Consider the following 25,710-nt stretch of genomic DNA (forward strand, 5'->3'; position numbering starts at 1 on the left):
GGTGGTTAGGAAGAGGCAAGCGCCTGAAGCAATGTTTGCTGCATAGCCTAAGTGCCATATAAATATTTGTTTAAATAAATTTAAAAAAACTCAAAGGTGCGCCCGCCTTCTGATGGTGCAGGGAAGCCACAGAAGCTCACCCTGCAGCCTCAGGAGGTGAGGTGTTTTCAGCTGTGGGAAGGACCACACCAAAGCTAGGGTCTCTCAGACTGCTTACAGTTTTACCTGTACAGAGTATCTTGAGATGTCACGTTTTTTCTTAAAAATTCATTATGCCCTTTTGTGACACTAAAAACCCCCAACTGGGAGCTGGCAGTGTAACTCGGTGGTGGGTGTTTAGCCAGTGTGCAAGGCCCTGGGCTCCTTCCCAACACTCAGCAGAATTTCAAAGTTCTGATTGGATTCAAATCTCTCTTAATCTCAGCTTCCCCCGAGGCTGACTCAATGATGAAATTGGTGTGTTTCCCTTCCAGAATGTTCTCTGCACGCCTACATTTTATACGTGTGTATTTAGAAATGGATGTTTCCAAGTTTTCCTTTGGTTTATCCCCCTATTTCTTTCTCTTCATTTGTTACAGAATGACACATTGAAGTTTCCTTCTCCTTAGATTCCTTTGAACTGTAAATGCTTGCAAAATGTGTAAGGACTCCAGCTGCCAATCATTCCTGGTTCTGGATTCCTATTACCCCGAACCTGCGCACCTGAGAGAGATCTGTCTTCTGAGAGTAGAATCTACAGTAGGGCTTGGTCTCCTCGGGAAGACCAGAGCAAAGTGAGGGCATTGCCCTGGCAGACAATGTTGCCCACTTCACTCCAGGAAAGGGACGGCCTCCTCAGACAAAGTTTAGCATGTGGCTAAAAAGACAAGAGCTCATAGTGTCCAAAAGTGGGATTTCGAGGGGTTTGGGACTAAGAGAGAAAGCAACCGGCAAGGAAAGGGTTGCACGCAGGCGCTGGTGTTTGGTCCAGCGGGGATGGAGTCCGGCTCCATCCTTTACCACCAGCCCCAGCTGTGCCTGCGTGCCTCGGGTGATTCAGAGGGAAATTCGTGAAGCCGGGGGATGGGCCAACCCTACTTGGCGGGCTTCAGGGGGCCGAGGCGCTTTCTGGGCGCTGGGAAGGGTCGGTTCCTGGGCTGATTCTCGCACACCGGCGCTCGGGTCCTCAGGGCTGCAGGTATGGTGGGAACCGCCGGCGCAAAGAGCACAGCGTGGGACTGGGGCGGGGGCGCTGGGCTTCCCTCCTGCACACAGCTGACCTCTCCCTAGGGAACCGGGCCTGGCTTTGCATCTAACGAAGCTCTGGGTCCACCCACTGGTGGAAATGAATCTGGGGTAACTCGCTGACCTGCCGAGAACTGGCCTTGGTTTGGTGGGGCGGGGGAGGGGAGCGCCAGCGACAACGGTTCCGAACCCTACAAATACTTTGTTTTGTTTTGCGTTAAATCACTAAATTCGTGCAGTCAGTCTCAGCTCCTTCACACCTGTAGGAAGAAAGGGCCCGCTGGTCCGCACAGGTTATTTGTTGGTAGGCTGATGCCTCGGTTTCCTCGGTGTGACTGCTCATCTCCAGATTTGTTCTTTTAGGAAAGCAGGGTTTTTGAACCAATGCACAGCGCGTTTTTTCCAACTTATGGACCCCACTCTTGTCTGCTGCTGAGGACAGTGCCTCACCTACCGTGGGAAAAGGACTATCTTTTGTTGAGTTACCTGTTTAATTCCCCCAAGGACTCAACAAAACAGGTGTTCTCGGTTTACAGATGAGGAATTTGCCCAGAGGTGAACTTTTGCAGGGCTGGCTCCCAGGGTAAGTGCCAAAGCCTGTCACCGCTGCAGCTCGCTGCAGTTTTCCAAGTACTAGAATTTTTGTTTGTTCATTTTGTGGTATTGAGAATCAACTTCTGAACCCCCAGCGCCCTAGGCCGAAGCTCTACCCCCAGGTGACACTTTCAACCCTACAAAATGATATATCAAACTTTATTATTTTAGCAGATATGTGGGTTAAAGGAATCAGTACATTTGGACTGATTTCAGACCAGACATTTTTGTCTGGAGCGCGGTCAATGGAACGTTCAGGAACACCGAGGAGTTGTTAAAATACAGATTCCTGGGCCTCCCCTAGATTTACTGAGTAAGATTCTCAGGAGTGGTACCCAGGAAACTGCAGACTTGCAAACAGTACCCCACAGAGGGCCTTTCTTTTATCTTATTAAATAACAGGTCTGGGATTTTTTGTTCTTCTTGTTTTGTTTTGATTAGCCAAGAGTCTGTCTACAAAACAAAACAAAATGCATTCTGGTAATTTGAAGAAAAATGTGTCATAACCATTATTGAAACTTGAAAATAATAGGATACATTTTTCTCACTTTTAATGTAAATAAAATCCTAATCTCTTGGCATGGGCTGCTGACTTCTGGTTGAATAAGAGCTTGCCTGGGGCTTTGTCTGTCCAGGCACTGCCACGAATAGATCTTTGATTCCTAGAAGACCATCTCCCAGAAACGTTTTAAAGACGTGAAGCAGCCAGGCCTTCTCCACGTGAGAGTCCAGCAGCACCAGACTCAATGCTCAGGATTTGAACTTAATCTTTTGAGGCTTGTTCCTCCAGAGCTGCTGTTTGCCATAGAACAAGCTGGTCAGCCTCCTACATCTTCGGGTTTTAATCTGTTAAATAGGAATAATAGCTGTGGCATACTTTATTTTTTATTTATTTATTTGGTTTTTCGAGACAGGGTTTCTCTGTGGTTTTGGAGCCTGTCCTGGAACTAGCTCTTGTAGACCAGGCTGGTCTCGAACTCACAGAGATCTGCCTGCCTCTGCCTCCCGAGTGCTGGGATTAAAGGCGTGCGCCACCACTGCCCGGCCTGCGCCACCACTGCCCAGCCTGTGGCATACTTTAAAGCTTTGGCAGAGTAAGTGAGTTCGGGGTACAATCTGTAAATTAGCTCACATGTGGTTGGATTTAGTAAACGTTCCCCCCTTTTTTGGAGCTTTATAGCCCTGTATTAATGAGTTTCTCTTGTCAGTTTGCCACTAGCAAGAGCTAAGATATTTGAGAATAAGACCAATCACTTTAAAGTCAGGCGGTGGTGGTGCATGTCCCTAATCCCAGCACTGGGAGACAGAGGCAGGTTGATCTCTGGTCTATAGAGCTAGTTCCAGGACAGGCAGGGCTACACAAAGAAACCTTGTCTCAAAAAGCAAAACAAAAAGCAATCAAGTTGAAACCACTGGCTTTTGTTGTTGTGGTTTTTTTGTTTGTTTGTTTGTTTTGTTTTTTTAAGATAGGGTCTCGTGTGACTTAGTCTAATTTAGAGCTCACTATGTAGCTGTGGATGGCCTTAAACTCAGGATCCTTCTGTCTCCGAAGTGGCATTCTAGACAAGTACCACCAAGTGTGGCCGTAGGAGGAACTTAAACAAACAATTCCATTAAAAAGGTTTCTATACGATATAACTGATTTCCGTATGATAACGTTAACCCTATGATGCCAATGAGAAGGATGCTTGAAATGTTGTCACTCATTGTGCCTAAAAGAAAGTTCAAGAAAGATACTGTTGTTTTAAACTGTATTTTGGATAACATTCCAATTTATAGAAAATTGCCATGGTACCATGTCTGTCTTTTCCTCCTTCCTTCTTTCCTCCCTCCCTGCCTTCCTCTCTCCTCTCAGTCGTCTGGGAGTTTATTGCATGTGTATTCCCTTTAGTTGGCTTCCGTGCATTTTGTTGTGTATGGCACAGGTGAACTGCCAGCCTGGTGAGTATGGGTGTTTCTGATGTGACTTTGAACTGCAGGGAATTTTACATTGGTGTGGTCATGTCTATAATCTGAAGCTGCTCTCCAGCCCCGGCAGGTGCCCTGACAGTGTGTTTGGAGCCAGCACAGAATGGTCAGTCAGTTATGTTTGAGAACTGTTCTCCATTTTTTTTCCATGACAATGACATTTTGAAGACTATAAAGCTTCAATTTTGTTTGTTGTTTCCCAAGACTCGTTTCAAAACCAACATTTGTGACTAGGATACTACAAAAAAGGGTGTATGATGTTTCCAGACATATTTAGAAGAACGTGACATTTGTTTGCCCCTTCCTGGTGACCTTGACTTTGAAGGCCAGGTTGTCCTTTCGCCACTGTGTAGTCATTTCTTTTATTTTCATTTTTGTAATTAACATGTAATATTTAATAGTTAATTTAAAACGGTGCAAATGCTCTGATCATCTCAACCCCACTGTCATAGCCAGCATTATCTACTGGTTTGATTTTTTTTGTTTGTTTGTTTTTATTTTTGAAACAGGGTCTCACTCTGTAGTCCTGCGGGCCTGGAATTCTCTATGTAGAGTATGCTGGGGTTAAAGGCCTGCACTACCCACATCTGAAAAAGATGCTTGCTTGCTTGCTTGCTTGCTTTCTTTCTTCCTTCCTTTCTTTCTTTCTTTCTTTCTTTCTTTCTTTCTTTCTTTCTGTCTGTCTGTCTGTCTGTCTGTCTGTCTGTCTGTCTCTGTCATTTTTCTGGTTCTTAAAATTTGACATCTGCCGAGGAAGAGTTTTCTCCTCTTCCCCCTCATATATGTCAGGGCTGTGGGCTTCCAGTTCTTGCTTGAATCAATAGATTATAGTGTGTTGGTGTGCTGACTAATTTTGATACTGAAGTGCCTGGTTGGGCGGGCTGCCCTTCCCTGGCTCCCTTGCTTTGTTAGCATCGCCCACCCCTTCCCCCTCATTCAGGACCTCCTTGCTTTGCTAGCCGCCTCCCACCGCTGTCTGTAAACACTGACATTCCTAAGGCTTTAGGATTAGGGGCAGCAGAAGAGAGTTTTGAAGAATCCAGCCTGCTGAAAAACTGTAGTGTGAATACTAATTTTGTTGCTTTGAATTCTGCTCCGACTTTATACTGTATTTACTTAGCAAATTTGTAGGTTTTAAGTAAGTCCTGGACCTTAAAGGAAATTTGGCAGGAGATTGCCTCACTGTTACCTTTCTCCAGTTGTTAATTTAATTTCAATTTGTTTAAATGAGCAAACGCTTCATTTTTTCACGAGCCTCATCCCGTGCATCCAAGTAACAGGGACTGTAAGGGGTAGCGAGGAGGATTACTTTTCTGTCATGAAGGTCTCCCTGTGGCTAGCCCTGGGTGCACTGGAACTTGCAGACTAGACAGGCAGGCTCTAAACCCCCAGAGATCTCCCTTTGTCTCTGCAGTGTTAGGCTTAATGGCATGTGTCAACACACCTGGCATGATTTTTTAAAAATGAAATTTGATTAAGGAACTTAATGCCTATAGTATTTTATACCTGTCTTTAGGACCATTGTGAAGTAACCACCACCGTGAGTCTTGATGACAGTTGGGCTAGGGATAGTTTCCACACCTAACAATGTGTTGATGGAAATCCCCAATAGTTCCTCACTTCTCAGGCAGGGGATTTCAGTCTCTGTCCAGTTGGCGTTGCTATGTGTTCCTCATAGCAACTCTTTTTTATTAGCTTTTCGCCTCTAATTTTTTCATAATGTTTAAAACATTTTATCACATCTATTAATCTGCTTTGTGTGTGCATACATATACTATAGCACAAGCACGTAGAGGTCTGAGGACAACCTGAGGGAGTCAGTCTCTCCCTTGTACCAGGTGGGTCCCAGGGAATGAACCCAGGTCCTCCAGGTGGCAGCGAGTGAGTTTACCAGCTGAGCCATCTCACTGTCCACCCCCAAATTAATATTCTTAGTGGGCTGTATTTGATGTCCTCATTTCCCAGCTTGGTATTTTTGCTGCAGACGTTATGAACGGGTTTTATATCTGATTAAATAAAATTAGTTCTTGATAAGGCTGGCAGTCCTTTCAACGTCACTAAGAGCCAGGAGATAGTGAATTGTCCTCTGAGAGTGACTGAGCTTCTTTGGGGAACAAAGCGAAAAGATCCTGCGCAGTTGGGGGGAGTCCCTACAGAGATGGCTTGCTGAGCGCCCCACCCGTGTTTACAATGGATGTTTGATCCCATCTCCTGGTGGTCCCCAGTCCTGAGATCGCTGGCCCTCCAGGAATGCTGCTTCCTGGTTCCCAGTGTAGAGCGTCCTCTTTTCATGAAGTTGCTAACGGGTCCTCCTTTCCCTTCCAGACATGACACTCCTCTCTTCTCAGTCGTCATCCCTGGTGGCCCCCTCAGGGTCTGTGTCCCCTGAAAAGCCGGAGCAGAGGATGCTGGAGAAGAGAGCCAAGGTGGTGGCTGAACTCGTGCAGACAGAAAAAGACTACATCCGGGATCTGGAGATGTGCATTGAGCGGGTCATGGTGCCCCTGCAGCAGGCACAGGTGGGAGATGGGAGGCCACGTGACAGCGTGACCCTTTAGGCCTGAAATGCTGTGTCATCTACTGCAGTACTACAGTTGCAGACTGGGTGGCTCAGTGGCGAAAGAACAAAGAATCAGCATAAAGGACAGACTTACTGGGGCACAGTTTCAGGTTTTAGCTTGTGGTTGGTTGGCACTGTCGCTTCTGAGCCTGTGGCAAAGCAGCGAATCATTATGCAGAGATTATGCAGTAGAACCAAACTGCTCCCTTCTGGCACCCAGGAAGCAGCGTGAGGAGGGGCGTGGCCTCGGCTCTCTCCTCAGTGACCTGACTTCCTCTAGGTAGTCCCTACCTGCTGAGAGACCCACCTCCTGGTAACTCCACAGGCCTTTAACACGCATCCCCGGGGTGAGGGGGTACTCTGGAGATAGACTACACCCTAGGGACAAAGGATGACAGCAGAGACGAACCGAGGTGGGAATGGTGACTTCTGACCTTGGAGTCACATGCCTGCTGTGAGTGAGGTTTCATTCCTTTCATCCCTTACATCTTAATGCTTTCTTTCTCTTGCTCAGGTACCCAACATTGATTTCGAGGGACTTTTTGGAAATATGCAGACAGTGATTAAAGTCTCAAAGCAATTGTTGGCAGCCTTGGAAATCAGCGACGCTGTAGGTATGAGCTTGTGCAGCTGTTTCTGTCATGGGTGTGGTAGGTGAGGGGTCCTTTGGTGGCCAGGACCCCTCTAGGGAATGACATTTTACATGGTGCAGGGTTTGTGGAGGCCCTGCCTTCTCTCTTACTTCAGTCTGCTTTGGTGTGGTTATTGTATTAGCAGTACAAGTTTTGGGTGTCACAGACAGGATGGTTTTCAGGAGGGTCATGAGGTCAACTTAGTGGAGCGCATTCAGTTTTTATTTTTCAATAAAACAAATGGAAAGTATCAGAATATGCTATGGTAACAGCTACTTTATATTTATTTATTTTTAGAAGCTTTTATTTCAATTCTGAGTTATGTGTCCCAGTGGTGACTATAGTGTATTTGCTGCTAGGATGTCATACACAAGCACAGGTGGAAGTCACAAGATCAGAAGTTCAAGGTCATCCTCAGCTACATGGCAAGTGAGAGGCCAGCCTGGGCTACAGGAAACCCTGTCTCAAATTTTTAAATCTTTTTGTGGATAATTGTAAAAAATATTCAAGCCAGGCGGTGGTGGCACATACCTTTAATCCCAGCACTTGGGAGGCAGAGACAGGCAACAGGCAGATCTCTGTGAGTTCAAGGCCAGCCTGGTCTACAAAGTGAGTGCCAGGACAGGCTCCAAAGCTACAGAGAAACCCTGTCTTGGAAAAAGAAAAAAGAAAAAGAAAAAAAAAATGAAAGAAAAAATTCAGAAACATTCATCTGATTCTTTTAACCAAGGGGACTTACCCATTACCTCTTGCCCCATGTAAGTGGACACTTAGCAATCAGTAAACATACTTTAGTCAGTAAACATATGTCTCTAGGTTCTGTGAGTAGGGACTGTAAGGGGCTAGGGCAGGTGGCTGTAGCTTAGGGGTTGGAGCTGGACTGTTGGCCTGGCCGGGTGTCTTCTGGGTCTCAGGCCCCATGCCTTGTCACGGAAGCTTCTCTAGACTCTCCTTATAGTGCATGAGTCCGGAGTCACCAGAGGGAGCTAAGGGTGGAAGAAAACCTGGGACAGGAGGACCTCAGAAGGGTCCCTCCATCCCTTATGCCATACTCTGTTGGGATGTCATGAGAGGGGCTATACTATAATATCACTGTTTTAGTAGAATCCTAAAGAAGCCCTTCACAGTTGTAGCTGTCCAGGTAAACTCAGCACCATCTAGCAACGTGCCCCTGTGTCATCTTAAGAATGTCATTTTAGCTGGGCAGGGGGGCATCCCTGCAGTCCTAGCGCTTGGAAGCAGAGGCAGGAGGATTGAAGCAGGTTTCAGGCCAGCCTGATCTACATAGTGAGTTCTAGGCCAGCCAGAGCTACACAGCGAGACCCTGTTTCAAACAAGTAAGAGTGCCATTTTAAGTTTGCAGACCTTTTCCAGAAACCATCTGGTTTGGTTTCTCTTTGTGTTGTCTGGTGCTGGTTGCCATGCCTGTGCCTAGACTGGCTACTAGAGAGAGTGGGATCATACTTCTGCAGTTCCCTGACGTCCTAAGGCTGACATCAAAGCAGAGTCAGGGCCTGCCTTCCTCAGGTGAAACCAGCGCACATGCAGCCGGGCTGAATCTCAGAGGTTTCCCCTGTGAGCCTAGATGGTCTAACCTTGTTTACATATGAGAAACAGATAGCGGGAAGGAAGTTTGCCCATGGTCACGTGGCTCATAGACCAAACTCGGGTCTTTGTCATTCAGGCTCTCGCGGCTAAGCTCTGTCGTGCAGAACACTAGCTTAGCACTGCTCTGTTGTCGAGCAGTTAGAAAGCCAGGGACCTTGCTGTTAGGGAGATGAGAAGGCACACATGTGAGTATGGTGCCCAGCCTGGATTCAGTAATCAGGCGTGAAGGCTGGTGTCTATAAGATCTTGCCATGAATTTGAAGTACCTGCAGGTGATTTGTTTGAATTAGGAAAAAGATGAGACATTTAGCTGACATCTAAAGAGGATTAATACTCATTTTTCTTCCACTTTGTTTCATTATGTGTTATGTTTGGGTCCTCAGGTGGTCCTCACCTCATCAGAGGGACTTCCCCTCTACTCCCATTTATACCAAAGATTGTAAAGAGTCTTTCTCTGCCTGCCAGCCAGCTCTCAAATAACAGCACAGAGACTTCTTATTGATTATGAAAGCTTGGCCTTACCTTAGGCTTGTTTCTGACTAGCTCTTATAACGTAAATTAATCCATTCCTATTAATCTATAGGTCAATAGATATAGTGGTTTGTAGCTCTTACCTCTTCTCCTGTGTGTCTTGCTTCCCCTGTGTCCACGCTGGTGACCCTGCTCTCTCCCCTCCCAGAGTTCTCTGTCCCCAAAAGTCCCGACTAACCTCTTCTTGCGCAGCTATTGGCCATTCAGCTCTTTAGTAAACCAGTCACAGTGATGCATCTTTGCCAGGTGTAAAGGAATATTCTATGACAAAAGGTGTTTTAGGTCCCAGGTGGTGTTTGGGGCTTAATGGACGGCACTCTTAGGAGATGGACAGTGGGAGCATGGGGTGACATGGGCAGACACAATCAGGGCTCAGATGATCAAGAGGGTCCCCATACAAGTAGCTTCTCAGAGTATGGAGTCTTCTCCCCTCCCTGTCTGCATCAGGTGAGGACAGTGAGGTGTCCCTTTGTGAACTGGGGCATTTAAGGAGTTCTTGCAAGGGGGAGCTTTGTTCTAAGGTTTGTGAGAATTGCTGTAGGGCTGAGGTCGTTTTGTCTCCTAGAACTTTCCAGGTCAGGATGTCACACTCTGAAGTGACAGGTGTTGGCCCCACATGGTGTTTGAGTGGACCTCTGAGCTATATTAGTCTAACACTGTCTCTTAGAGTATGTGAGGAATTACTATAGCCACAGCCCCACCTTCACACAGTATTGTCTGTGTTTATAGTTCTTCCTTTCATTCTTATTGTAAATCAGACAAGAAGTTAGGTGATGGACTTCGATATGCTGAAGGCGTTTATGGGAAAGTAGAATGACCTTGGAGACAGAAAGACTCAGATCCAGGCAGGAGGTTCAGCCTTAAGGAAGAGGGTTAGTGGAAGGTGGCAGTGACGTGGGAGGGAGTAGGAGCATGAAAGCGAGACTGAACAGTAGCCCCAGTGACAGGCAACCTCAGGGCCAGCATTCAGGTCAACCTGAAGCCAGTGATGGTGGTAGGAAGTAAGTGGAAAGAGATTGAGCATCCCATGAGGGAGGGTCTTTGAGGCTAAGAGAGGTAAATTAAAGCATCGTGAAGCCATTAACACAGGGAAGGAATGAAGGAATGAGGAAAATTTGTTTAATAATTCAGAGAGTTGAGGCGGCTGCTCCAAAAGAGACCCGTGGGCAGGAGAGATGGCGTCAGAGTTTGGATCACCCCTGTTCAGCTCCTAGGGCCCCTGCCAGGTGGTTTACAACTGTGTGTACTCGAGCTCCAGGGGGTCTGATGCCCTCTTCTGTCCTCTGTGAGGACCAGAATATGCCCACACACATAAATAAAATATCATTGTGTGGAACTCAACTTCAGGGTCAGTGCTGTGCCTCACTGGCTGTAAACCTCACGTCTGTGGATAGATTGCCTAGAGTCTGTGAATTTGGATAGAAAAGAAACATTGCATCTTTGTTTACTTTGGCTGACACTGTGACATTCACTGGCAGTGTGACTGTAGGGAGACAGAACCCTGTTAATGTGTCACTAACTGGCGCGTCTGTTCATTTCTCCTTAGACTGTTTCATTTGCCTTGAGTTTCAGTCCCACTCAGCAGACATAAATGCTGTTTTTAGTTGTTTACCTTTATCACAGAGTGCACGTGTGGAGATGGCCAAGCTCGATGCTCATCCTGTGATCTGTAACGAAGCACACGTGAGGGGCTGGAGTAATGGCTGCGGTAGCGAGCACTTGCTTCTGTGCACAGAGGACCTGGGTTTGATTCCCAGCATCCACATGATGACTCACAACTGTCTGTAACTCCAGTTCCAGGGGATCTGATTCCCTCTTCTGGCATCCATGGGCACCAGGCACACACATGGTGCATATACATACATGCAGCTAAACATGAACTAAAAAAAAAAATTTAAGCTGGCCAGTGGTGGCACATATCTTTTAATCCCAGTACTTGAGAGGCAGAGGCAAATGAATCTCTGTGAGTTCGAGGCCAGCCTGGTTTACAGAGGTAGTTCCAGAACAGCCAGGGCTACACAGAGAAACCGTATCTCGAAAAAACAATCAATCAATAAATAAATAAAATTTAAAAACCAAAGGGCAAGAAAAACACATATCATATTACAGATTGAGGTTTTATTTAATCACAGATATTTAAGGTAGTATAGTCAATTGTATTTGTACCCTTATGTTTTTATTTTGTGCACAAAGTTAGAAAACACCGCTGTGGAGGGATTTGTTTTCATCCTTGTGCAGATGTTCCTCAAGAGCATAGAGAGCAAGAGGGTCATGTGACCATCGGAGAGTGTCTGCATGAAGAGGCCTGGAAGCTGTATCAAGGCAGAATGTGTAAATACATGTTCTGAAAAAATAAATACCTGGGTGACATAGTTCTCTCAATTGTGGCTTAAATGATTTCTAATTTAAGCGATTACAGGAGTATTTATCAACTTGATGGATTATCTTATTGTTTCTTATAGCAGGAGAACTTGAATGACCATCATGTTTGTCAGTATGCTTTGGACTACTAAGAGCAGTCCTGACGCTGGTGTATGTTTGTGTATGCTCCAAAGGACCCGTGTTTCTTGATCACCGGGATGAACTTGAGGGGACATACAGGGTCTACTGCCAGAACCATGATGAAGCCATTTCACTGCTTGAAGTCTACGAGAAGGACGAGAAGATCCAGAAGCATCTTCAGGACTCCCTGGCAGATCTTAAGTAGGAGATTCGGCAGTCCCACCTGTGCCGCTGCTCTCACCTGCATTTTAGATGCCCCATGGTCATGATATCTCCCACCAACCTTACTTGACACATAAGTGACACATTATCACGTGTCCTGTGCTGTATCTTGCTCCTTTCTGCTGTGTCATGGGAATCTTAAGTGACTTCCCGATTGTATGGCTTGGTTAGGAAGCCTCTGGTTTCAGCACTAGGAGACTGAGGCACAATTGGAGTGAGTTCAAGTGCAACACAGTCCACACAGTGGGGCCTGTCTGAAGGGAGGGAGGAATTGTATGTGTCTTAAACTGAGTTGGTGTTTGTAGGCTCAAAACAGCCAGGGAGATGGCTTGCTGTCTAAGCTGGGATACCCACCCTTGGCATCTGTGGTTTCCTTCCATCTGCGTGGCTTTTGTCTGCTGAGTAGTTTTGTGGGGACAGTGAGAAGGTCAATGCCTTCTGTCTCTAATGCTCTCTCTTTCTCTCCTCTTGCTTCCGCCCTATAGGAGCCTGTACAACGAATGGTAAGTCCCTCTATTTGGTGCCTGGTGCACACTATTTATTCAGTGGATTCGTCAGGCCCTCAGAAGGCTGCTTTCATTTCTTTATAGTTAGAAATCTAGACATGCTTGCCAGACTTTTTCTCAGCACTTCCCACCAATACCACTTTATTAATTTGCTTAGCGCTTGCTTCTTTTCTTCCCCTACAGCAAGGCTATCTTTGCTGTTCAGCACCTAAAATAGTGCTGTCCCTCTGAGGTACAGGACTGGATTTACTGAATAATAGAGAACAGAACACAGAGTCAGAGACCAAACTGCCTTTGGGAATAGCAGATGATATCCAGAAACACCTTAGCATTGACAGTTGACAGGGGTCCCTTTCCGCTTGCTTTTACAGGGGCTGCACCAATTATATCAACCTGGGCTCCTTCCTCATCAAGCCTGTACAGAGAATAATGCGTTACCCACTGCTGCTAATGGAGCTGCTGAATTCCACCCCAGAGTCCCACCCGGATAAGGTCCCTTTAACCAGTGCCGTGCTTGCCGTCAAGGAGATCAACGTTAACATTAATGAGTACAAGCGTCGGAAGGATCTAGGTGAGAAAGGCGCGGTGAGGTAGAGGAGGTTGCCTGGCTGCCAGGCCCTCTCTCCAACAAGGCTTTTCTCTAAAAATTACTCCCCAGGAGCTCGGCAAGGCAGGGTCCAGGTGTGAGGGGGCCGGGAGGGACAAACAATGCTGGAATTCGGGGTAACGGTGGCCTGAGAAGGACAATGGGATGCTGACAAGCCACCAGTCTGGACAGTCGGGAACAAGAAAGGATGATTAAGAAATAAGTGATGGGACAGAAAATATCTCTGCAGGGGTATTAGAGGGGCTAGACCAGTGCTTCGCAACCCTCTGCAGGGGTATTAGAGGGGCTAGACCAGTGCTTCTCAGCCCTCTGCAGGGGTATTAGAGAGGCTAGACCAGTGCTTCTCAGCCCTCTGCAGGGGTATTAGAGAGGCTAGACCAGTGCTTCTCAGCCCTCTGCAGGGGTATTAGAGGGGCTAGACCAGTGATTCTCAGCCCTCTGCAGGGGTAGTTAGAGGGGCTAGACCAGTGATTCTCAGCCCTCTGCAGGGGTATTAGAGGGGCTAGACCAGTGATTCTCAGCCCTCTGCAGGGGTAGTTAGAGGGGCTAGACCAGTGATTCTCAGCCCTCTGCAGGGGTATTAGAGGGGCTAGACCAGTGCTTCTCAGCCCTCCACGCATATCAGATATTTACATTATGATTCATAGCATTAGCAGTTATGAAGTAGCAGTGACATAATTTTATGGTTGGGGGTCACCACATGAGGAACTGTATTAAAGGGTTGCAGCACTGGAAGGTTGAGAACCACTGAACTAGCCAGTGGTGACGGAGGGTTCTTTGTCACACAGTGTCCCATCACATCCTTGAAAGCAGGCCTTATCAATACCTGCTTAGGTTATTTTCTGATTCATCTAATTAGAGTTTTACTGATCCCTACTAAATTCACAGACCCTTTTATTACCGCCTGTGCCCAGTGGCTTGCTTTCTGACATAGGCCCTCATCTCCCTGCCCAGCCCTGTGCAGCCGGCTAGCTGGATGCCCACCCATTCCCCTGTGGAGTGAGCTGAACTCTTTTATTCTGTCATAGCTCGCACTGAAAACTCCACAGGTGCAGCATGGTGATTGCCCCGAGTCAGGGGTCAGAGGTCAGAGGTCAGTCATGTAGAGCTCTCGGCCTTCCGCCTGCTCTTTGTGTGCTGTGCTCACGTTAGAGCAAACTTCATGAAAACCCCACTTGTCTGCTGTGGCTTTGGGAGCTCTCTGCCACTGGTTCAGCCTCCTGATACAGGGTGTCCTTCCTGCTGCTCCTCCACCGTTCCCGTCCACTGTAGTCTCCAGACTTTTCTGTTCGACACAGTGGCTTTCCTTATATGCATCATTGTGTATAAATAACTCATTTGTATACATGACCATCATATACTAATCTTAGATGGTTCAAAAATATTAAGTTCAAAGAGGTAAAATGGCTTTTATAAAGCTGAGCCCTGATTAGTGACAGCCCTGAGTCTTGAACTCACAGGCATCCTGACCTTACATCTCTGCTGCCTTTCCTCCTATCTCAGACCCTTTCCCTGGCTGCCAGTCTCTCTCTGCCTGGAGAGCCACACCTCTGTCTAGACTGGTTCTTTGGACCAATATTTTGTCTGTTCAGTTATAAGTTATCGAAGACAAGCACTCGTTTCTGTTTGGGTTAATTTCATTTTATGCTCCTTTTTAGAAAAACCTCTATTTCTGGGCTGATACAGTCTCACTGAGTTCAGGCTGCGGGAGGAGGGGATGGGACTTTTTTTGACCAGTGGCCTTGGCTTGCATCCTAGTGCTTAAGTACCGCAAAGGTGATGACGACAGCCTCATGGAGAAGATCTCCAGGCTGAACATCCACTCCATCATCAAGAAGTCCAACCGGGTCAGCAGCCACCTGAAGCACCTCACAGGGTTCGCTCCTCAGGTGAGCTCCGGCTTGCAGCACGTCTGGCAGCTCTGCAGGCCCTGGGGACAAATGCTGGCATGGCTTGGCACAGGAACCTTCTTTAGTGTCTCCTTGGTTTTGCCTGTTAATGGAGATAGGGCCCTTCAACTACCAAGCTGCTTATAATGTGCACAGAGGCAAATGAGGAGGTCAGCTGGCCCACATATACTAGCTGTCGTGGTCTTCCTACCTCTAAGACGTTTATAATCTATTCAGAGAACCCGATCCACTGTGCAGACATACACGCTAGATGGGATTTAAAAGATCATCTAGGTGAATGCCTTACGTTATGAAGAGGGAAACGTGAAAGGAGGAGACCGAGGAATTTGAACCACAGCTTGGCAGTTGCAGTCTCCAGACTTCATCCTGCACCACACCCAGATGGTGACGGGGTGAAGAGTACACGGGAGCAGAAACTTGCTCTCTGCTTCTCACGCTTTGTTTCTGTCATATACGGGAGATTGGTGGAAGCATGAGTCTTCACCTGAGAGGGAGCAGGGGAGGGGCTGCCAGACTGGAGAACACACAAGGGAAGGGAGAGCACAGCAGCCCGGCCAGGACACAGCAGGGAAGTCAGTTTGGAAGTAGGCATGTGATCAGAATCCAGAGTCATAGAGGCAGGTCTCCAAACTCAGTTTCCTATGAAAGGAAACAGCAAGTATATATATATATTGGTGAAAGATGTTTCTAAGATATTTTCCCAAGAAGGTCTATTGAAAGAAGTCCAGGTTTCTAAATGCACTCCTTTTGAACAGCTAAAAGATGAAGTATTTGAAGAGACAGAAAAGAACTTCCGGATGCAGGAGAGATTGATCAAATCCTTTATCCGAGACCTGTCCCTCTACCTCCAGCATATCCGGGTAAGTGCCAGCATGGCCCCAGTCAGGGCCGCTCTTCCTCCTCTGGCCTGCACAGAGCCCTGGTTAATGAAAGCAATCGGTACTGAAATGACCACGCTTCCATGGCCAGTGATTTGTATAGATGTTGTCTTCATCAGTAAGGTCTTACCATCAGTTTGTGGGGAGCCTTTGCAATAGCCTGAGTTGTTGGCCAACCCCTTTGGCCAAGAACTTGATTAGATGTAACCCATACCCAGTGCTGAAGCTTCATTTAGTGACGAGAGCTGTCTAGTCAGGGGCTCTGCTATTTCATTTAGTGATGAGAGCTCTCTAGTTGGGGGCTCTGTTATTGGCAATTTCATTCAGGTTGCCTTCACTATAGTACATATATAGGAAGCTTCTATGTATTAGATTTCTACGTGAAATGGCCTCAAATGGTCCTTAATTTTAGCTGTTCCTCCCTCCTTGTTTGATCTTCCTGTTCCAGTCCATCCCTTTGCCCCATCCCCATGCCATCACAGTCTATCCATAGCTGTCTATTCTATTTCCCCTTCCTGGGAAGATCTGTCCCTACCCCCAGTCTCTCACTCTGCACCTAAGCTCTGTGGGTCCTACTGTTATAGTTTACCAATCTAACTTAATACCTAACACCCACATATTAGCAAATGCATACTATATTTGTCTTTCTGGCTCTGGGTTACCTCACTAGGGATGATTTTTTTTTTTTTAGTTCATCCATTTACCTGTGAATGTCATGATTTCATTTGTTAACAGCAGAGTAATATTCCATCGTGTAAATGTACCATGTTTTTTAACCCATTCATCCATTGGTGGATGTCTGGGTTATTTCCAGTTTCTGACTTATGACTGGAGAAGCAATGAACATAGTTGAGCAAGTGTCTCTGTAGTAGGACAAAGCATACTTTGGGTATACGCCCAAGAGTAGTGTAGCTGAGTCAATTCCCATCTTTCTGATGAACTGCCACACTGATTTCCATAGTGGCTGTGTTAGTTTGCTCTCTTGCCAACAATGGAGGAATAATCTCCTTGCTTCCCATCTTCACAGTGTTAGCTGTCACTTGTGTTATTGATCTTAGCATTCTGACTAGTGTAAAATGGAATCTCAAAGTGGTTTTGAATTGCATTTCCCTGATGACTAAGAATGTTGAGCATTTCTTTACATGTCTCTTGGCCATTTGAGTTCCTCTTTTGAGAATTCTCTGTTTAGATCTGCAGCCCATTTTAAAATTGGATTATTTGTTTTCTTGATGTTCAGTTTTTTGCATTTTTTATGTTTTGGATATTAACTCTCTATCAGATATGGAACTGGTGAAAATCTTTCCCTATCCTGTACTTGATCACTTTGTCAAATGATGGTGTCCTTTGCTATACAGAAGCTTCTCAGTTTCACGAGGTCCCATTTATTCATTGTTGATCTTAGTGTCTGTGCTAATGGTGTTCAGGTCAGAAAGTCTTGTCCTCTGCCAAGGCTGTTCCCCATTTCCTCTCTTATTAGGTTCACTGTGTCTAGTCATACGTTGAGGTTTTTGATCCACTTGGACTTGAGTTTTGAGCAAGATGATAGACACAGATCTATTTGCATTCTTCTTCATGCCGACATCCAGCACCATTTGTTGAAAGTGCTGTCTTTTATCCAGTGTGTGTTTCTGGCTTTATCAAAAATCAGGTGTCTATAGGTGTGTAAATTTATATCTGGGTCTTCAGTTGGGTTCCATTGATCAGTGTGTCCGTTTTTGTATTCAGTTGTATTCCATTGATCAGTGTGTCTGTTTTTGTGCTAATACCATTCTGTGTTTATTGCTATAGCTCTGTAGTACAACTTGATCTTTGGAATGGTGACACCTCCAGTAGTTCTTTGATTGTTCTTGATAATTTTATCTGATAATTGTCACTTTAAGATCTGTGAAGAATTGTGTTGGAATTTTTATGGGGATTCCATTGAATCTGTAGAATGGTAAGATGGCTATTTTTTCAAATGATTTTTTTTTTATTTTTACGGTCATTGATATTTCACCTGTATGCATGTGTGTGTGAAGGTGTCTGATCTCCTGGAGCTGGAGTTTCAGGCAGTGGTGAGCTGCCATGTGGATGCTCGGAATTAAGCTTGCATCTCTGAAGAGTAGCCAGTGCTCTTAACTGCTGACCTGTCTCTCCAGCCCCAGGATGGCCATTTTTACTATATTAATCCTGTTGGTCCATGAGCATGGAGCTCTTTCCATCTGCTGATACCTTCTTCAGTTTCTTTCTTCAATATCATAAAAGTTTTAGTCATAGAAATCTTTCACTCGCTCAGTTAGAGTTACCCCAAGATATTTTATATTTTTTATTGAGGCTATTGTGAATGGTGCAGTTTTTCCTGATTTCTTTCTCAGCCCATTTGTAGTATAAATTTTTTGTCAGCTAATTTTGTACCCTGCTACCTTGCTGAAAATGTTTATCCACTGTAAGAATTTCCCGGTGGAACTTTTGGGGTCACTTATGTGTACTATCATATCAGCTGCATATAAAGATACTTTGACTTCATTCCAATGTGTACCCCCTTGATCTCTTTCAGTTGTCTGATTGCTCTGGCTAAGACTCAAGTACCATACTGAATGGTATGGAGAGAGTGAGCAACTTTGCCTTGTTGCTAATCTTAGCAGAATTGCTTTGAGTTTTCTCCATTTAAGTTGATGTTGGCTGTGGGTTTGCTATAAACTGCCTTTATTATGTTGAAGTATGTCCATGTATCTCTAATTTCTCCAGGACTTTTATCATGAAGGGGTATTAGATTTTTGTCAAAGGCCTTTTCTGCATCTAATGAGACGATCATGTGGGTTTTGTCTTTCGGTTTGCTTATGTGATAGATCACATTTATTGATTTACATATGTTGCCCCATCTTTGCATCTCTGGGATGAAACCTCCTTGATCATGGTGGATGATCTTTTTGATGTGTTCTTGGATTCAGTTTGCTAGTATCTTACTGAGAATTTTTGCATCTATGTTCATAAGGGCAAATGGTCTACAATTCTCTTTATTAGGTGTTTCTCTATGAGGGTTAGGTATCAGGCTGTAGCCTCATAAGATGAATTGGGCTGTGTTCCTTCTGTTTCTATTTTGTGGAATAATTTGGGAAATCTTGGCATTAACTCTTTTTTTAAAAAGTCTGGTAGAATTCTGCACTAAATCCATCTGACCCTGAACTCTCTTTTTGGCTGAGAAACTTTTAATGGCTGCTTCTATTTCACTAGGGCTTATAGGTCTCTTTAAATTGTCTATCTGATCTTGATTTACCTTTGGTAAGTGGTATATGCATCAAGAAAGTTAAGCATTTCTTCTAGATTTTCCAATCTGGTAGAGTACAGGTTTTTAAAGTCTATTCTTAGGATTCTTTGGTTTTCCTGGTCTCTGTTATATCTCCCTTTTTATTTCTATTTTTGTTAATTTGGATTTTTCTGCCTTTTAGTTAGTTTGGATTTGGGTTTGCCAATCCTACTGATTTTTTTTTTCTCTGTTGGTTTTGTTTATTCTTTGTACTGTTTTTTGTTTACTCTTTTGGGGCATGATTTCTTTTTTGCTGTAGATCTTTCCAATGTGCTATTGAGTTACTAGCATGAGAATCCTCTAGTTTTTTTTTTTTTTTATGTAGACAGTGCTGTGAATCTGCCTCTTAGCCCCTCTTTCATTGTGTCCCATAAGTTTGGTTATGTTATGTTTTCATTTTTCATTCAGTAGTGAGTTCAGTTTCAAGGAGTCCATACGCTTTCTACTGTTTCTATAGTTGTTGAAATCCAGCTTTAATAGATGATCAGATAGGGTGCCGGGTTTTATTTATTTTCGATTTTCCTGTAGTGTTGAGACTTGCTCTGTGCCCGATTATGTGGTCAGTTTGAGAAAGTTCCATGATCTGCTGAGAAGAAGGTATACTCTTTTGTGTTTGGTTGAAATGTTCTGTAAATATCTGTTAAGTCCATTTGGTTTATGACATCAGTTGATTCCAATATTTCTCTGTTTAGTTTTTATCTGGATGACCTGCCCATTGGTGAAGTATTGAAGCTCCCACTGTCAGTGTGTGAGGGTCAACACGTGGTTCAAGCTGGAGTTATGTTTCTTTTCTTAATATGGGTTCCCTTGTGTTTAGGGCATAGATGTTAAGAATTTCAGTGTCCTCTTGGTGGATTTTTGAGTATCTAGTATCCTTCCCTATTTCTTCTGATTAGTTTTGGCTTGACGTCTATTTTGTCAGATATTAAAATGGCTACACCAACTTACTTCTTAGGTCCATTTGCTTGGAATCTTTTTCCATTATTTTACCCTGAGGTCTGTCTCGATGTTGAGGTGTATTTCTTGGCTGCAGTGCAAGGGTAGATCCTGTTTTCGAATCCATTCTATTAATTTGTGTCTTTTTTGGGAGGAGTTGAGAGCATGGATGTTGAGTTACCAATGAGCAGTGTCTGCTGACTTCTGTTATTTTGTTCTTATGGTGTGGTTCCCCCTCCTCCACTCAGTTTGATTTGCTGGCCTGGGATTATTTATTCCCTGTGTTTCTTGGGTGAGTTTAACCTCTTCAGGTTGAAGTTTTCCTTCTAGTACTTTCTGAAGGATTCTATTTGTAGATATTTACTGCTTATATTTGGTTTTATCTTGGAATGTCTTTTTTTCTCCATCTATTGTGATTGAAAGTTTTACTGCATATAGAATCATGGGCTTTTTGATAGTTTTGTTCCTCCCTCCCTTGAGGCAAAACTCTCCTGCAGTCCATAGATTTACACCACCACACCCTATGAATGGTTATTTCTTTAAGAGGAAGAAAATAATCACCTTTGACAATAGTTCTCCACTAGAGAAGAACTGAGGAGACTCCTCAGTCTATCCTGCTGACAAAGTATAGGCTTTTTTTTTAAAAAAAAATATGACTCCCCATATGTGTATGTTTTTAAGAGTGAAATACCTAAAAGTGTTATGAACTGTTAATGTATGAGACACGGGCAGTTTTTATTAAGGGGTTTTGTTAACTTTTGAAATACACTCATGGAGGTTTTCTGTATTTGGATTTCATCTGCATTAATATCAATACAGTAGGTGTTCCCTAAACTTAAACCATCAATCATGTGCCAAGCAGACAACCTAGCTCAGGATGCAGAAACAGTCTTGATGGGTCAGGAGCCTCTCCGTGCAGTTCACTTCTTCAGCACGTGATAATTGAGCCCCCCACACAACATCGCTCACTTCTCAGTGGCGTGGACGGGGAGACACCAAGGCTTAGGGAGTCATGCCATCTGACAGATGTTTCTGTAGTGATGGGAAAGTTTGGGGGAGGGTGGAGGAAGCAGAACAGGTTGTCAAGAGGGAGGCTGAAGCAGCTGTCCTCAGGAAGAGGCAGTATGAGCCAAGACTTGAGCAGGGAGGCCATTGCTCATTAATCCCCCAGGAATCATCCAGTTCTGAGCTGATTTGTTTACGGTGAATTAAGAAACTCTTGGGTGCGTGGTTTGTCAACACATAAACTTAAATCAGGACATTACAGAAAAGGTTAGCATGGCTCCTGCTCAAGGATGACACACAAAGTCACGAAGCCTCCCATATAAAAAGAGAAAAACTCTTCCAGGTCCATTCTGAAGAACTTAGGTTTGCTTCCCAGCACCCACCTCAGATGGGCAGCTCACGGTCTGTGACCGCTCTTCTGAGGGATGTGATGTCCTCTTCTGGCCTCCACAGGTGTCCACATGTGCATATAGTTTTTTTTTTTTAAATCTTTGATTTTGTTTTGTTCAAGGCAGGGTTTCTCTGTGTAACCTTGGTTACCCGAAACTCTCTCTGTAGACCAGGCTGGCCTTGAACTCAGAGATCCATCTGCCTCCCAAGTCCTAGGATTAAGGGTGTGCGCCTTCACTGCCCTGCTCTTTTATTTTTTAACTTAAAACAAACAAGACCTTTCTCCGACTGGGGTACAGAAAGATGCTGATAAATCCACCAGTCTTTCTGTACCATAGTTCTCTTCTCTGCGCCCCGTCTATCCTTTTTAAAGGCATGTGTATTTCAGTGTGAAAATATTGCAAGAGAAGGGACTTTGCAGGCAGAATTGTCACGACAAGCTACTGCTCAGGTGACTTTTTATTTCACTTTGTCTTCCTCACGGGCTCCAGGAATCTGCGTGTGTGAAGGTGGTGGCAGCCATGAGCATGTGGGATCTGTGTATGGAGAGGGGACACCATGACCTGGAACAGTTCGAGAAGGTGCACCGCTGCATCAGCGACCAGCTCTTCACACGCTTTGTGAGTGCCCGTGCAGCCCCATTCCCAGGCTTTGTGAGTGCCCATCCAGCCCCATTCCAGGCTTGGCTTCCTTCCCAGAGCCCTCGCAAAAAGCAGCTCACACCAAAGTCCCTTCCCGAGGCCTGAGTCACAAGCTTTAGTGTGCCGCATCAGAGTTTGAGATAGAATGTGACCAGTGTGGGGACAACAGGGACTGGGAATATTCTGGGGGTCTCCCCATAACTTATTTCAGAGGACAATCTAGGGTGAAAAGCTAGGAAATGTAGTCTGGTGGATTCACTGAGTATACTGATCTCAAAAAAATTTATTCCTCAATATTTCTTTTCCAGTTAAAATATCAGTAAATGACTCACTTTATAAAGTGCTACAGGGGCAGATTGCTTAAGAAATTCCAAAGAAGCGTGGGGCATTGCCAGTAGATTGTGTGGTTTTGTTAGAGCCTTCTGATGGAAGGCTAAAGCGGGAGGGTGGGCATGCACACTGGGAAACTTCCAGGGGCTCCTGCAGGAAATTCTTTTAATAGTATGCCACTAGGCTGGGACAGCTCAGCTCCCAAAGAGCATGAGGACCTAAGCTCTTTTGTTTTTTGTGTGGTTGATTTTAGCTTTTCAAGATAGGGTTTCTCTGTGAGCCCTGATTGTCCTGGAACTCACGCTGTAGACCAGGCTGGCCTTGAACTCAGACATCTGCCTGCCTCTACCTCCTTTGTGTGAGGTTAAAGGTGTGTGCCACCATGCCTGACCTAAGGACCCAAGTTCTATCTCTAGTACACTTATTAAAAAAGAGCCGGTGTGGTGGCACACTCTTGTTTTGGTTTTTCGAGACAGTTTCTCTGTAGCTTTGGAGCCTGTTTTGGAACTAGCTCTTGTAGACCAGACTGGTCTTGAACTCAGAGATCTGCCTGCCTCTGCCTCCCAAGTGCTGACGTTAAAGGCATGTGCACACTCTTGTAATCTCAGCACTGAAGAGGCAGGGACAGACAGGTGGCTCACTGTCCAACCATCCAAGCTTACTTGGTGTATTTCAGGATGGCAAGAGATCCTTTCTTAAAAGGAAGGTAAATGGCCCCTGAAGCATGACACCAAGGGTGCCCTCTGGTGTCTGCACACACGTGCTCCTGCACACATGCAGATAATACACTACTGAGTGCTTACGTATATTTTACTCTCAATGTCTGTCTTTCTAGAGGAATAAGGGGAAAATCCTCTGAAAAGTAAAAGTGGGCATTGCCACACGGTAATGACTGGAAACTGAGCGAGAGACACATCCCAGACTTAAGGATTATCTGCAGCTAAAATCAAGCTATGTAGATAAGTGCGTGGCATAGGGTGGCCACACAGACTAGTCACACGTCATACTGGGGTGTACTTTAGTATTCATGAGCAAAGAGGGGTATAAGGCATGACCAAATCAACCTTAAAGTGCTTGGAGACAAAAATGAGATCCTGACCAGCGACCTGCCTTTCTTGTCCCCACAGAAAGAGAGGACTGAGCGCCTTGTCATCAGCCCCTTAAACCAGCTGCTGAGCATGTTCACAGGGCCCCACAAGCTGGTGCAGAAGCGCTTCGACAAGCTTCTGGACTTTTACAACTGCACTGAGCGTGCGGAGAAGCTCAAGGACAAGAAGACTCTGGAGGAGCTGCAGTCAGCCCGCAACAACTACGAAGCCCTGAACGCCCAGCTGCTGGACGAGCTGCCCAAATTCCAGCAGTACGCCCAGGGCCTCTTTACCAACTGCATCCACGGCTACGCTGAAGCCCACTGTGACTTCGTGCAACAGGCGCTGGAGCAGCTGCAGCCCCTGCTGTCGGTACGTCCTTCCCTCTGCTAGGACCGCGTTATCTCTAAAACACAATTGGTGCTTTCTAGAATTCTTGGTAGGGTCATTTGGTCTTGCCATCAGGGACTGTTGGTCCATTCTTGGTGTCTTGAAGCCTGTTGTTCCATCTTGAGCCCTTTCTAGAAGGGTTAGCTCGCAGGCAGTGACAGAGCTCCTTGTCTCTTGCATCGACTGCCATTTTGACGCCTAATTCAGCCAACTACAGTTGACCGTAGTGTAGTTGGCTCTGAAGACTTTGTCAGGTCCAGGGATCTTTCATCTGTGTTCTCTTCTTTCCTGTCTTGACTCCTGATGGTCTACAGTCACTGAGAGCCACTGACCGAGAAGGCAACTTGATTGCCATCTTCCACGAGGAGCACAGCCGGGCCCTACAGCAGCTTCAGGTCTTCACCTTCTTCCCCGAGTCCCTCCCTGCTCCCAGGAAGCCCTTTGAGAGGAAAACCACAGACCGCCAGTCATCCCGGAAGCCCCTTCTTGGCATGGTGAGTAGGCACCTGACGGACACACTGGGCACCTGAGCATGTCACTTAGCTTCATCATCTCTAACCCAGATGGTAGATGATAATCACCAGCCCTGCATCATAGGGCGATCACCAGACTTAACTAAGTTAACGTGTGGAGTTGCCCAGCGCATAAGCACAGTGCAGATAGATACTAATATTAAAGACATGCATGTGGACAGCTTAGTGCGAGTTTTGACTTTTCATAATAAATGGAGATTAAGAGGCTGTTTCCCGAGCATCACTGATGTGGCTCTGGTACCCGACTGGGACCACCTGGAGTCTTGATGTGAATTTCAAACTGCCTTCTGGAATCCTTATTATAGAAGACCTAGTGATATACTTGGGATTTGGATTTTAAATTTCATTTATTTTGATAGTAGCAGTTGAACCAAGGCCTTATGTGTGCTCAGAATGTGCTCTGCAGTTGGACTGTACCCTCCCTAACCCCAGTATTGGATCGTTTAGCACTTTAATCAAATTTTTGTTTATTTTCTATTTTTGCAAAAAATAGGGTGTAAGCTTGCCTCATGCCTTCAGAGACATCAAAACGCTGCCTAAAGGACCACAGTTTTTACCTAATGTAGCCTTATTTGGTTATGAAAATGTCTTTTGTAGGTAGTTGAGTGGCTGAGGGTTGTGCCTCGCTCCTGAGATGGTAGATGAGATTAAATTCAAGGCTAAGGTGATGGTGGGTTCTTACCATCCTGTGCTAGGGGGACAGCCAGGTTCTTACCGTCCTGTGCTAGGGGGACAGCCGGGTTCTTATGATCCCATGCTAGGAAGACGGCGGGGTTCTCACTGGTCTTGTTCCTCAGCCGAGCTACATGCTGCAGTCAGAAGAGCTGCGGGCCTCCCTGCTGGCAAGGTACCCCCCTGAAAAGCTCTTCCAGGTGGAACGGAACTTCAATGCTGCTCAGGACTTGGATGTCTCCCTTTTGGAAGGCGACCTGGTGGGTGTGATAAAAAAGAAAGATCCCATGGGCAGTCAGAACCGCTGGCTCATCGACAATGGAGGTGAGGACTGCAGGCTCTGGGGAAATGTGACCGAATGAGAAAAAGACATGCGAGCCTTTGGTTTGGGGCATGATCATAGAACTGTCCTGGTTTCTAGAGAGAGTGTAGCACCCAGGTTGACATCCTTCGGACTGCATTTGTTTTGACAACTTTCAGAGAAGATTCTGTTATTTATTTATCCTGAAACTGTTGCCATGGTTTGTTTTTTTTTCTAAGTCACCCAGGCAGCTGCCCTTTGAATCTGTAAACTGTGTATGAATTAAAAACATGTTAGCTGTCCCTGTAATAATGTTACTTCATGGCTGTTTAGAGAGGGACGTGAAATCAAACACTTCACAGCTTTCCTTTTTTGGAGGAAGATTATAGACTTTAG

General features: G+C 45.4%; 1 protein-coding gene and 1 non-coding gene across 5 annotated transcripts in view; both read left to right on the forward strand.

Moving 5' to 3' along the window:
* Dnmbp (dynamin binding protein) overlaps positions 1–25,710 on the forward strand; it is a 98,995-nt gene that overhangs the window by 67,784 nt on the left and 5,501 nt on the right. For 3 of the 4 annotated variants that reach the window (XM_057777200.1, XM_057777201.1, XM_057777202.1), the window contains 11 exons: positions 6,112–6,305; positions 6,861–6,960; positions 11,673–11,820; positions 12,327–12,344; positions 12,719–12,918; positions 14,713–14,843; positions 15,620–15,724; positions 21,851–21,979; positions 23,458–23,790; positions 24,123–24,302; positions 25,139–25,337. In XM_057777200.1, coding sequence (XP_057633183.1) covers positions 6,112–6,305; positions 6,861–6,960; positions 11,673–11,820; positions 12,327–12,344; positions 12,719–12,918; positions 14,713–14,843; positions 15,620–15,724; positions 21,851–21,979; positions 23,458–23,790; positions 24,123–24,302; positions 25,139–25,337 — 1,737 coding nt within the window. Of the gene's footprint in view, positions 1–1,085; positions 1,178–6,111; positions 6,306–6,860; positions 6,961–11,672; positions 11,821–12,326; positions 12,345–12,718; positions 12,919–14,712; positions 14,844–15,619; positions 15,725–21,850; positions 21,980–23,457; positions 23,791–24,122; positions 24,303–25,138; positions 25,338–25,710 lie in introns of those variants that run through there. The other variant, XM_057777203.1, reaches the window with a different exon arrangement.
* Positions 21,192–21,294, forward strand: LOC130880885 (U6 spliceosomal RNA). Its single transcript, XR_009057677.1, has one exon. It is a non-coding gene; the product is annotated as a U6 spliceosomal RNA (small nuclear RNA).

Source organism: Chionomys nivalis, chromosome 8, assembly GCF_950005125.1.
Source record: "Chionomys nivalis chromosome 8, mChiNiv1.1, whole genome shotgun sequence".
NCBI classification, from domain to species: Eukaryota; Metazoa; Chordata; class Mammalia; order Rodentia; family Cricetidae; genus Chionomys; species Chionomys nivalis.